We start from the raw sequence: 13,050 nt of genomic DNA on the forward strand, positions 1-13,050 counted from the left end.
TAGTCCCCCCCCCCGCTACAAATTCCCGTCCCGGATTTTAAATAAAAAAATATGGTCACCTTACTTTAAAACAAAAATTCGATTTGTAATTAAAAAAAGTGATTCAATACTTGTTTGAAACTTTTGTGAAGGTCATATAAGTCAACAAAACATTTTTAAGAACGAAAGTATTGTTAATCATTACCGTTTTATTATTCATTAAGTTTGATAAGAAATAACAATAATTTTTATCAAAGTCATACGTATTTTAAATATGCTTACAATTTTTATATTTAAATCAGAACAAAAATATTTTAATGATGAACACAATAATCATATAATTAATTCAAGGTCACTTATACGCAATAAAAATATAAAAAAGCCTTGAGTATGTATGTATGCAGTTACTTCGGAGCAACAGTAGTAATTATAATACTATTTTGCAAATTAAGGGCTTTTAAAGTAACGAAGAGCATGGTCAAAATTCAAATGCGAATCCTATATCACTTTTGTAACTGTCGTATATTTTATGTCAGTTTTAAAAATATAAATAATTTAATGTAGTGACCATTTGCAATTGTACTAATCGTGCGAATTTTAATTTTACGAATCGTTAACTAATACCTTTTTGAGCTATTTTTGTACTTACTAAGCATATGTATTGTTCTGAAACGCATGGACTTTGCGGAAAAAATTAATTATTATCTAACGAGAAAAAGTAATGTAACCGCAATGATCAATAATTTGTTAAGGAATGAATAATTGGAAAGTACTGTTTTTATATAAAAAGTCTATCTACTTGTTCATTACTTTTACCATTCGTTCAACGGTCTATCGCAACGATCGGCTGACGGACCGCGATCCAGGTTCGGACCACAAACTGTCAAAAACTGGACCGGCAAAAATTTTTTGGAAGTATAAACTATCCAAATAAATTATTTAAAATACATTTTTTTGTACATAACAAAATACCTTTGAGTTTTGAGCGCGAACCTTATCATTTTTTCTAGTCATATGGATGAATTTTTTTAAAAGTAATTTCTCATAAATTGGCCAAATCGTTAAATATTTAACATCAAAAACCTAAAACCAAGTTTTTTTTATAAAATTTAACCAGAACAAAACGTAATTTGAAATATCTAAATTTTAACTGAATCTCCTAATGTCAACAAAAACACAACTGGGACACATTTTAATGCTTAGTTGATTTGTTTGTGTTGATGGCTGCACTTTCTTCGTTTTAATGGTTACTTTTCACCGATCAATCTGGCTTCCTGGTTCTCTTCTAGGTTAAATCTGTGGCTAGTGACTTTCACTCGAGCAGCACTTGTAACACTTACCCATAATTATTTCATATGATTTCACTTTTCGTTCTTGCTTTCGTGATACTTATCAACGATTCTAACGTTTGTGTTTGCTATATATATATATATATATATGTAAAANTAATTAATAAAACAATGTCTTATAATATAGTAAACACTTTGACATTTAATAGTGGTTAATATCAAATATTAATGTGAAAATTGATTTTCAATTTTTTACCCACTATAAACTACCTCGACAACAAGAAATTTTCTCTCATTTACCTGAGGTAGTTTATAGTGGGTAAAAATTGAAAATCAATTTTCACCTTAATGTTTGTGTTTGCGTTTATGATTGTACACTAGTGGCAAACCGAGATATTCTGTTACATGCAGTCGTCAAAGGGTGGCATCATCTCTTGAAAAATGCGATGTGGTATAGGAATATTTGTAAACATACCTTAAACCATCTTTTCCTATAAATAGTAAGTACTTAAGTCCAATAAATACAGTTTAAAACTTGTGAGGGGTGTTACGCAGAGTTTGGTTGGTCTGGTGCAGTTTTCAGAAAAGCGGGTAATGATCCCTGATAGACGTGATTGAAAAAGTGCAATATGCATTTTCGCTCGTGTGTCAATAAACGGAAAAAATGTCGACAAAAAATGTGTAGTTTTTAGGTTAGCCGAACTTTTTGTTTTGTCTGTACGAGGACGTGTAATAGGAAAAACGAGACACTTTCGTAAGCATGAATTTATATCCTAGATACACATAGTTGCCAAATAAATCTACATACAGTCGAACTTCGATAAGTCGAACCAAATTGGTTGGCAATAGCGTCAAAAGTAGGAAATGCGTGTAAATTTGTCTTGATTACTCGAACTTCGATTACTGGAATATCTTGATAACTCGAACGAAATATTTTGCGCCAACTTCGATAAGTTGAATTTTCTGGGGGAATCCCGTAATTACGGTCGATTTTAACCTACCTTTTTTAACGTATTTATGCAGGCAGTTCAGTTTCTGCGCTTGCTAAGTTCACTTGTTTGACTTACTAGTTACTACTAACAATAAGTAAAAAATACTGTGCCTATTTCATTTATATATTACATTAAATTCGTTGAGTATCTTGCGTTCCTATTTAAAAACCAGTGAATATACAACCGATGCCCTGTACAATAGTTTAAATGAAATTGAAACTTTTTTCAAAAACCAAAATAAAAAATCCGTTCGTCAGTCACAAATAACTGACTTTTTTACAGTAAAATAGTAAACACTTACTATGTATGTAAAAATATGTTGATAGTACTGTTTCATAATTTTTGTTATTCCTTTGATAAGCATAGATATTAAGGCACTTATGTAACATTTAACCAATTTTTACTGAAATAAATACATAAATGTTCATTCACAAAGAAATAGTAATTAAAGAAGAATCATTTGATAACTCGAAGTTTTTATGTGTCAAATCGCAGTTCGAGTTATCGAAGTTTGACTGTATACTATACTATAGTATTTATCAAAAAAAATTGTAGACAGACAGTTTATAGTATTAAAAGATAAGACAACTTTCACTTCTAAATATCACTTACTACTTTTTGACAGTATCGCAAGCAACTGCAGAAAAATTTCTAGTTCGGTACCATAACTTTCACTAACCTTGTTTTTTGTTGAATTGTTTCGAGAGAAATTTTAGTAGTAGTATACATACATATAGTAGATATCTTTGCATGTTACTTAGGCTTACTTAAAATTAAGAAGGTGCATATAAAATACGACCATTATATTTACGCAGTGTTTTAATGTACAGTACTTACACTAACACATGAGTAGTTAGTACATATACATACACTTACCTTTTTTATTATTCTGCGTTATCACATTTACCCCACAGCACTTGTTATTTTAATGTATTTATCATAAATTTCCGGAAATAAAGATATACTATCGCATCATCTGTAAATATGTGAGATTGTTGCTGCGTTGTATTTTAGTATTGCTCATGGCAAATCAAGGGCAAAGTGTTCGTCATGTTTTGAAAATATTTACATAACACGTCGCATATTTTTTAGTTTAATTGTTGAATAGTTACGCTTTTGTTTCTTTTGCGTCTAATTCACATGACGTTGCTTGTTTATTACCGATTAGGTACTATATTATTTAATGTCGGCGTTTAAAAGTAGTTAGTAATCCACCGTTTCGAAATTCTCCCGTACAGAGAAAAAAACAAAAAAAAAGCCTGGATTACGCCTCACAAGAATCATCGAAATCGGTTCAGCCGTTTCGAAGATTAATCCAAAAAGATTTTTAAAACTCGTTTGTATCTCAAGTGCATAAAAAAGAAGGATTACAGATACTTCAGTTTTGTTTATACCTACTGTCTATTTCAATTTGTTAGAATTGTGACCTTGAAGAAATCTGCGCGAAGATATAGAATACACACTAGGCGTGAGCAAGACAGAAATAGTTGGAACAATGGGCGGTCTTAGCAGATCGGCTAGAACTGTACAGTACTAGACGAAGATGTTTAGCAATTTCTTAAAACAAAAATGTATACAAATTAACAATAGAAAACAAAGCAAAAGTTTTATAGGTGTGTAGAACGTTAAGTTAATTCACTTGTTATTATTTATGGCTAAATATGCTTTTAAATAAAGCGTATTATTAAATTTTAACGAAGCAGTTTAAATAATTTTGCAAATGGTACTGTACACTTTAGGCTAGCTGGACGAACAGTATGTGGTGTATAGATGGCGAAGAAAATAAATAAAAGTCAAGCGCAGGTTTCACTAGACATGGTTTATTATTCTGACATCCTCAACATTATTTCAATTTACAAAACTACATATACTTTTTCCAAGAATGTACATAGGCGCCTTTGTGAAAGTCATGTGTATCGGTAACTACGACTCACCTACGTACTGGAGGAGCCATACATGAGTCATGCTACTTATTTACTATACAAACATCGTTACAATGAGAAGACGATCAAGTTGGAGAGTGGCTTCTATACAAAAAACACCATTATTACTATTATTTTTTTAACATTGTTGGCGTCCAAGAAAATGTTTGAGGGACAGATATAACTAACACGTCCTATTTAATTAACGGTAAGAGGGAAAGGACGAAAAATGAGGGTACGCGCCATGGTTGCACATCTTTAAAACGAAAAAGAAAAACAAAAATGTAACCAGTTAAATCAACCAGCACTTGAACAAAAGATCACTTTCATTAACATCATTAATATTGGTACTGGCTTTACATAGTACGTCTAACAGGCGGAACCCTCTCGTCAGTCTCTCCGACCTTTCCTCGACGAACTAACTAATTAAATGGATGAGAAAATGACGAACACGAAAAAGTGACGACAAGGTGATGATGATGATGATCTGGATGATAATAATGACGACATGAAGGGTGATACAATGAGTCTCTCTTACAAATTGTAATACGTAACACAAATTTATACACAACTGCTCTCTACAAATAAATTTATCACATATATTAATTCATAGTCATAGTAAATTCTATGTAGGATTGGTGCATGATGCCAGTTTCATCATAAATATATCTACTATAATAATTATATTATGCTTGTACAATAATAATTATTTATTACGGAGCTGTTGTTGCTGTTTAAATTAATGATTGTTTTTTAACCTTAAACTAGTGAAGTGTCAGCGCCGATGAGGAAAGGTTGTTGGTCCGCTATTTACAAAGGGAAATTCGACGCCGACCACAGTAATGGCGGAAGTAACTACTACTTCTACTAACATTAACATAGGTCTTCACACAAACATACATAACTGCTACATAGTAATAAATTATTTGGTTTGTAATACGATTAAAGTGGCACCATAAGGTAAGAGTTCCGATCCGACACAGACCATCGACCGAAGGAACGTTTTTGTTAGCATTACAGAGGTACTTAATTCTCTTCCAACGACAAACATACATGCCTATCAAAATCAGATACTGTACAATTGCAATATAACTTTTGAATTTGAAATACAAGTACCGTAACAAGAGATCACTTCAGACCAATGACATTAAACCTTCCTTCGACCACTGTGGTACGATGTCGGTTACGCGACTCCACTTTTGTACTAACGACATGTCGCACTGTCCGCCTACACTTCTAGCGTCACTATTTTCAAAGGTCGCGGCGACGGAGATGGTGACTTTTTCGAAAGATTAAGCGGCTGCTGCGAGTCCGCAATGTCCACTTGTAACTCGACCATTTTGGGCGGCGTGGAAACAGGAGACGGCGCGGGAGGCGTCGTCATCGGTGAACGGCTTTGTGGAGGGATGGGCGATGTCGAATGTGGCGACTGCGGATGATAATACACGCGCGAGTAATCCGACTGTGGCGAAGAAGCTGCCGAATTATTGGCATACGATTGACGCGAAGTCGTCGTTATCACGCTTGTGGCCCAGGCAGGTTGCAGAAGGGAACTGCTGTTACTGCCCTTATATGGACATGACCCATGAGATACGACAACCGTCGACGTATCGCCTCTCATTATATAATTATGGATGATGTCGGTGCGTTTCATTTGTTCCGCCGTCATTCGTGGTCCTTCCATTAACGATTTCGCCAACGTCGAATGAGTGCTTGACAACGACGAATGCGACTGTTGTTGGTTTTGGGGTTGGGGAGAAACGGTAATGACTGGTTCCGCTTCTGCAGAATCTTTGTTTCGTAGAGCACGAAACTTCTTATGTGGTTTGTACGCCTCATCCATAAGAGAATTCGTATCGTACAATGGGGGTGCTTGCAACACTCGCTTCAGCACTGGCATATCTTCGACGATATGATGATCTTCGATTGAAGATCGCGGACTTGAGCACACTGAAGTTGGAGCACTTGCTTTGTCTACCTTTTCCGTTCCAGATTCTATACCGGAATCTGTTGGTGAATCTAATTTCCGGAATCTTAAAGTTGACTGCGGTGGTCTTGGGACAGGTGTTATTGTGAGACCATTATGTATTAAATGAGAGGTGGCTACCAAATCATCTTCACCGGAGGAAGTCGAGCCAGAATTGGCACGATGCCTTTGCGGACAAAGACCTCCCGTTAACGTAGCTGCTAACAATGGAGCATGACTAACATTTGGGCTGATATGGGTTGGCTGTTGGTGATGGTGGTGATGATGATATTCACTGATAGAAGCAACTTCACCAGAACACATCGATTCCGTGCTAGAAACCGACCCAAGAGGGCTTTTTGCTTCTTCCATTGCAACATCGGAGGACGAAGACCACGAAGATGCAGCCGGACTCTTACTGTTATTTTCTTCTTCAGAATTCCAAACTTGCTGCTGTTGTTGCATTAATTGCTGTTGTTCGGTCATCTTGAATGCAAGCAACTTTTCGGAATGCAGGGTATTTAATGTTCTAAGATCGGGTACCTTCTTTAATAATTCGTTGAGAATTTCATGCTGCCCAGGATGATTCTGATTGATGACCATTTGTAGAGCAGATTTGAGTTTGTTGTGCATTTTCTCAATAAGTTCGGTGTTGCGTAGTCCCGGCCTGTCAGCGGCAATCACGACGATGGAACAGAATAAACCGATCTCGGCATCGGAAAGACGCAAGGCGTTCATCCGTTCGGCGAAATCAAACATCGAATCCATTAAAAAACGCGCATTTGAACTATTATGAATCGATTCACGTTTTAACACTTGTCCGTTTAAGCAAACCATACTGGCGGTATGCGAATCGAACATGCACGCTAGTCGAACGAGAAGCACCTCAAACACTCCGGCTTTAAGAAGAGTAACTTGATCGTCTTGAGAAAGTAAGGAAAATCCAGGAATCCGTTTTGCAAACTCAACAACTCCGCGTATAGCAGGTGAAAACCTTTTCGAAAAATCTTGCAGTAATTCTTGTTGGCCGGTCAATGGTTGAGGATTTGGGTTTAATGGGCATGCCTGTAACAACAAGAGAAAGTCGTCAAGAAAACTGTAAGAACATTCTAATTTAAATGAAAACCGAACAATTCTCGCTTGACCAAGGTTAATAGTATTCGTATGCTAGCTAGTGCTGACGTAAAATAATATACTGATCTGATACGTTAACCTTGAATGTGAAACCTAATAAGTGAAACAAACGAGAAAAAAGCACATTGAAGAGCCTTGAATGTTTCCGCTTATCCTTTCAAGCAAGGTCATCCAGTCTGGCTATGCATCGCTTTGTTCGGGGCGAATTTATTTGATCTCATTTCTGTCCGACCATTGACATTGCAGCAACAGTACAGGGCTCGTCATAGACTTTTGTCGATAACAAGAATAATTGCAATTTTTCTACTTACCAAGGTAGCTGGACATGCTGTATAAGAGGGTTGTTCACGAGCACGAGCCAACATGGGCTCGACCTTATCTCTCGTGAAATCACACGTATCAATGTGGGCTCGAATAACGGTGGTAAGCAGTCTTTGTTCATCTTCAAGCTCTGCAGCCACTGCTTTTTCAATTGATCTAGAGTTGGAACTTTGTTGCATGGCAGCCAGTATCCTGGCTTTTTCTCTTTTGGGCACTCGGCCGAATCTCACGGCTGTAAAGAAAAAAAGATAACGTAAATGGAGGGCAAACGGCACGAAGCATATTAAAAACAAGGACGTTAATCAGGACATGTGTGACAGCTATTCAACTTTCCCTAATAATATTTACGTGACCGATAAAAGGGCGCCAGGTGCTGGACAACGCGTGCCCAGCCAGCTGCTATTTTTTAGCATCTGCCTCACTGATCATTAACAACTTTTGTAACTTTTCATTCTTTTTACTGCACTTAAGTGTAATAAGATTTAACTCTTTCTTTTCGTAAATTTGCATAAAATCGTAAGTATTTCACAAATTAACCAAAAATGCTTATGTTATAAAAAACGATTTCAGCGTTGAATTTATGAAGGAACACAAGAGAAAGTTCACGTGAGGGCATGAAATGTCATCTGGAGAAATTTGTGTTTTATGAGGTCAATGAAAGTGTCGACGAAAAGAAACCACGAAAACACGGTTGATAATAAGTGACACCTACGTGCGTTGTGATAATTGACGACTCCGTTAAGTATGCCTTTAAGTATGGGTAACTCTTCACCCATTTTGCACTGTGCACTTTCGCCTTTCAGAACATGTGCGCGTACGTTGTTAACAACTGTCGTTGTCGGGCTGCTTAGCGCGCGAGCTGGCATTCCCGACTAGAGTAATACGGTACTAACTAACGTGCGTGGCGCGAATAACCGTCAAGCCAAGCGCACCCACGGTCACTGGTCCCCTCTCGATTCGTTCGAAGGTCCCCCCACTACAACTCCCTCCTACTTCACCCTTGAACTTGAGCGGTACGCCGCGGCCGTGGCTGCTGCTGGTACACGCTCTCTCTGCCCCTGCCCGGGTGGCCCGTTGTTGGAATACGACGAAGGTCGCAACGCGCGTCGACGACAAAAACAACGTCCTTCCCCGCCCGACAACCAGATGAATTGATCTCGCGTTCCAATAAGCTTGAGCGCAATTGTTATCTACAGTGCGCGGTGACGCATATGCTTGTTTACATAAATTTCCCGTGTTGTGTTCTATGTTCGCTTACTTAATTCAATTCGTACCTATATTGAGCAGCGACAACGGATCGCTTATTACTTGCCGCAAATGTGTACCGTAGACGTCTTTTCTTACCCGCTACTGCCCACGTAAAACTGTAACGCGCACGACACTTCTGTTTGGTTGGTTGTCTACGCGCTAGGCAAATCCCTCCTGTTTTTCCCCTCTTATTCAAATTCATCGTAAAGCACAAAACAAAAGTCCCAATTGAATATTTGATAACAAAATTTTTTTTTGAAAGCCCTTTAAATTGCATTCAAATAGACGTATTTCATTAATTTTGTTCCGTTCGAAAATAGCTATTGTTACATAACATAGAAAAATTCATTAGAATCTTCGTATTTCTATTTTTAGTGCAAAATTTTTGAAACGAAAATGCCTTTTTATTTTAATTAAAAAAAAATTAGTTTTGTTTTTCAGTTAAATAAATGTGAAATTACTTTATTGTGACCTATATATGGATACTTTGGATATATTAAAATAGTGGATGGAGCAAAGACCCCCAAAGATGCAGCTTATTGATTCTGCAAGTGTATTTGCAAGATTTCGGTGACCCAGTACCTATGACCACCACCGCGCGCTTGCCTGGGAGAGTTCAATGAACCTGCGCACAATGCACTTGTGTAAAACACATCAGGCTCATCTTCCACTACCCCCACTTTATTGGGGTTGATGCAACCTCGTTCATTTCACCGGTTGGCAACAACCCCATCAAATCATTGGATGCACTTTCAATAAGAAGTAAATTTTAACATTTTGACATGAGCTTATTAAAATTGATTTTAACAAATGTAAGCCAACAAATTAGATATCAATAAAAATTGTTCTTATGGAATACGGAACAAAGGTTAATGAACTACTATAGAGATAGTAGACGACCAACGAACGTATTACGAAATCGAATTTCTCTTGAAAACATTGCGGTTTTCTTATAAAAGTTTCTAGTAAAGTATAAAAAGTTAACTTTCCTATTTTACCAAAGGCCAAACAGCAGCGCGACCACGACAATTAAAAACAATTAGCGAACGAATGCGAGAAAGGCTGCGCTTGGATATCCCACTATCGCGAAAAAATTCCCGTGATTGCGGCCAATTATAAAAGTAAAAGTTATTTGTGGAGAAAACAATTTGTTTCGCAATTTCTTCGGCCGTCGTCGTAGCAAGTCACCGCCGCCGCTAGAAATTGCATGAGGCAATCCAGGATGAAGTAAAAGTCTCTCAGATGTGGCACGGCCGTTCGTTGGCCGCGCGAAGGTGGTGGAGGCAAAGAACAACGACCTCGCCGTTCGTAATGTAGTATATTCGTTGTTTTGCTACTTATCGTACAGAGCGTATGTACTACAGTGGTCGTGGCTAAGGAGGCAAGGCATGGTTATACCTATTACACTATTAGTAAATGCACAACGTTAGCTGCCAATGCGAAATTGTTACGCAAATGTTGCGATATCGGTAACGGGGAACATAACAACTTTCGAACGAGTCGCGCGGGCCTGGGGTAAGACTGACCCAGTATTGTTGCCAGGTCGTTCACCTCCGCTTGCTGAACTTTCGCGGCGTGCGCCGTTAGATTTCGCAGGTCGTTCACCCAGCTGATCTGCCCTATTTACCTAAAATGGCTAATTTAACTCGCGAACCCAATCGAAAACGATATTTTTCTTAAAAACGCTCCAGAATAGTTAATCTCAACACTGCAACTAAAAATCTTCATGATTTACTTAATTATAATATGCAATTCATTTGATAAATCGCTGTCATTAAATTATTATCTACTATAATAGGTATAATTAAAAGAAAATGGGATATTTTTAACTTCGGAAATAATTATAACTGTCACAGTTACGCCTGCATAATGTCCATCTCAATGTTAATGTTTAGTAAAGTAATTTTAACAAAACTTACCATCTCTGCTCATCCCTACGGCGATGCATTTCTTTAATCTGCAATACTGACACCTGTTCCTGTTGATTCGCAGGATGGAGCACTGTTGATTCTTTGTGCACGGCCTGTATTGTATTTTTTGCTGTATGGATCTCCGGAAAAAACCCTGCGAAGAACAATCATTACGTGAGGGACAATCGTCACTGTCACAACCCGAACTGCTATCGTTAGCATTATTAATGAGATTAACATCGCTATCATTGGGGGTCACAACGGTGTTGGTGGCTGTTTCTTTGGCGGATGAGAAGGACTCGTTACAAGTCATCACTGCCATCATTTTAACAAACTAATGTAATTAAACTGACATAATACGCAACAAACAAAGAACACACTGGAAATGACACAAGAATACACAGCGTTTTAACTGACAATAGATTTATATTTGTTGTGTAAGGAATAACAATGGTACGACAGTTTAGTGAACGCACGTTCGTAAGCGTTGATGTGCCGAAGTGAACTGAGCCCAGATCGTGAGTTTGCCACAGTTAGCTTGTTGACCCAGTTGCCGGTTGTTAACCCGCCAAAGCTCGCGAACGCGAGGCCAGTTAGCCGCGTGAAAGTGAGAGTAGCCGCTCTCTTTCTGGCACGACCGAAACGCAACCGTCGAAGTGAGACGGACGAAGTTTCGTCACTTCGCCCAATTGCTGCTGCTGCTTATGTTCTCTATAATAACGGACAGAAAGAACGCCCTACTACCTACTTACTACGGTGCGCCCGCCGCTACTGCCGCGTTACACTATCTAACGAATTTTTTCGGTCAAATCGTTTGCTAAATCGAGCCGATTTGGAACCTTAAAAAAAGGCGGCAACGCTTACACTAACTACCACGCGCGCAAGTGTGTGTAAAATAATAACGTGGTAGTAGGTTGGAAGAGATCGTTTATACACAGACATGCAAACCACTACTGCGCGCATAGTAAATACACAGAGGGCCTGACGGACCTGTATGATTCCGATCTAATCGATTTAGCGCCAGAGGTCGACGAACCCAACAACAGACGGCTGCAATATTATTAGGTGGCAGGTATTAAAATACGAATCTGGGTGATCTGCACTTCAGTGCGGTAAATTTCACCGACCGACGTATACTCCATTCTTAATTTTTTTTTTAATTTTCTATACATCTTATCATAATCTCATTAAAAACAAAATTTCAATGTGTACATTCTTCTTCAGCAGAAATGATAAATAATAATAATAAACGAAGGAAGTAAACCCATTTATACGAAAAAGCAAACTAATTTATTAAATTTTCGCTTCCTGATGATTTGTCAGTTAGTAAATATTAGTAGGTTCTGTTATCACACATTAAGAGAAATTTTTTGTTTTTATGATCGATCCTCAACAGTTATTACTATTCCAAGAACCGAGCTGACTTCCTATCAGTCGCACACAAACATGGGTTTTATTTATGTAGTCGAAATTAGTCCTCCTTCCCGATAAGAGTCGCCTGCGGAATATTACTTAAGTGCTCTGCTGCTATAATACCACTACAATAGCAAGCGGTCATTGGTACATATGAAACTCGATTACTGCTGTCGTGCCTGCTGCGCCAGTTCGTTGAACCCACTGGTCATCGACAACAACAAACGGCTGCTAAAGTAGAGAATTGGCCGGTCAAAGGCTTTTTACCTTTGTGCACAATGGCCCCGTTCTTCGTTCTCGAACGTTCCTGACGTCATCGCGCGCAAACTGCGTTACGTCACCGAATACCTGCTTTGATACGCGCGCTACCTCAACAATGTAACTGTGCTATACATGTCAACGAACCTAACTACTGCCTCGGCTGGGCTGTGTGACTCCTCTCTTGTCGTCGTCATAGGAAAAATACTATTAGATACCTACTACTACACGCCACACAACGTGGGAATCCCCATACGTGCTTAACATGCTATGTATCAATGCGAAGTATGCGAAACAACTCGCCGTCCATAAGAATTAACATTTACCGTAGCAAAGTTAGGTAAAAGCAACCATTATATATTTTGTAACCGAATGCCTGAGTGCTATTTTTTCTTAAATTGGAAACGATCTATAAAATTCTACAACAAAAATCATCTAATACCCATTTAAGGCGAAAAGAAATGGTATGAAGTCAGTCACTTTAAATTTATTGCTTGACGTAACCCTATTCGTTGGGATTACACCTTGTGCGATATTTATTTTAATAGAACACCCCTCAAAAAGAATGTGTCTCCTACCACCTACGTAAGCACGTACATATGTAGTAAATTCATCTTT

General features: G+C 38.0%; 1 protein-coding gene across 5 annotated transcripts in view; it reads right to left on the bottom strand.

The window, feature by feature from the left end:
* Positions 1-4,060: 4,060 nt before the first annotated feature.
* LOC108742225 (ecdysone-inducible protein E75) overlaps positions 4,061-13,050 on the bottom strand; it is a 194,978-nt gene continuing 185,988 nt past the window's right edge. For 4 of the 5 annotated variants that reach the window (XM_025976235.1, XM_025976236.1, XM_025976237.1 and 1 more), the window contains exons 3-5: positions 10,771-10,915; positions 7,594-7,835; positions 4,061-7,213 (exon numbers count right to left, since the gene is read on the bottom strand). In XM_025976235.1, coding sequence (XP_025832020.1) covers positions 5,411-7,213; positions 7,594-7,835; positions 10,771-10,915 — 2,190 coding nt within the window. In that variant the 3' untranslated portion in view covers positions 4,061-5,410. Of the gene's footprint in view, positions 7,214-7,593; positions 7,836-8,315; positions 8,727-10,770; positions 10,916-13,050 lie in introns of those variants that run through there. The other variant, XM_018477316.1, reaches the window with a different exon arrangement.

The sequence above is a fragment of the Agrilus planipennis genome, unplaced genomic scaffold (genome assembly GCF_000699045.2).
Source record: "Agrilus planipennis isolate EAB-ADULT unplaced genomic scaffold, Apla_2.0 scaffold226, whole genome shotgun sequence".
In the NCBI taxonomy this organism is placed as follows: Eukaryota; Metazoa; Arthropoda; class Insecta; order Coleoptera; family Buprestidae; genus Agrilus; species Agrilus planipennis.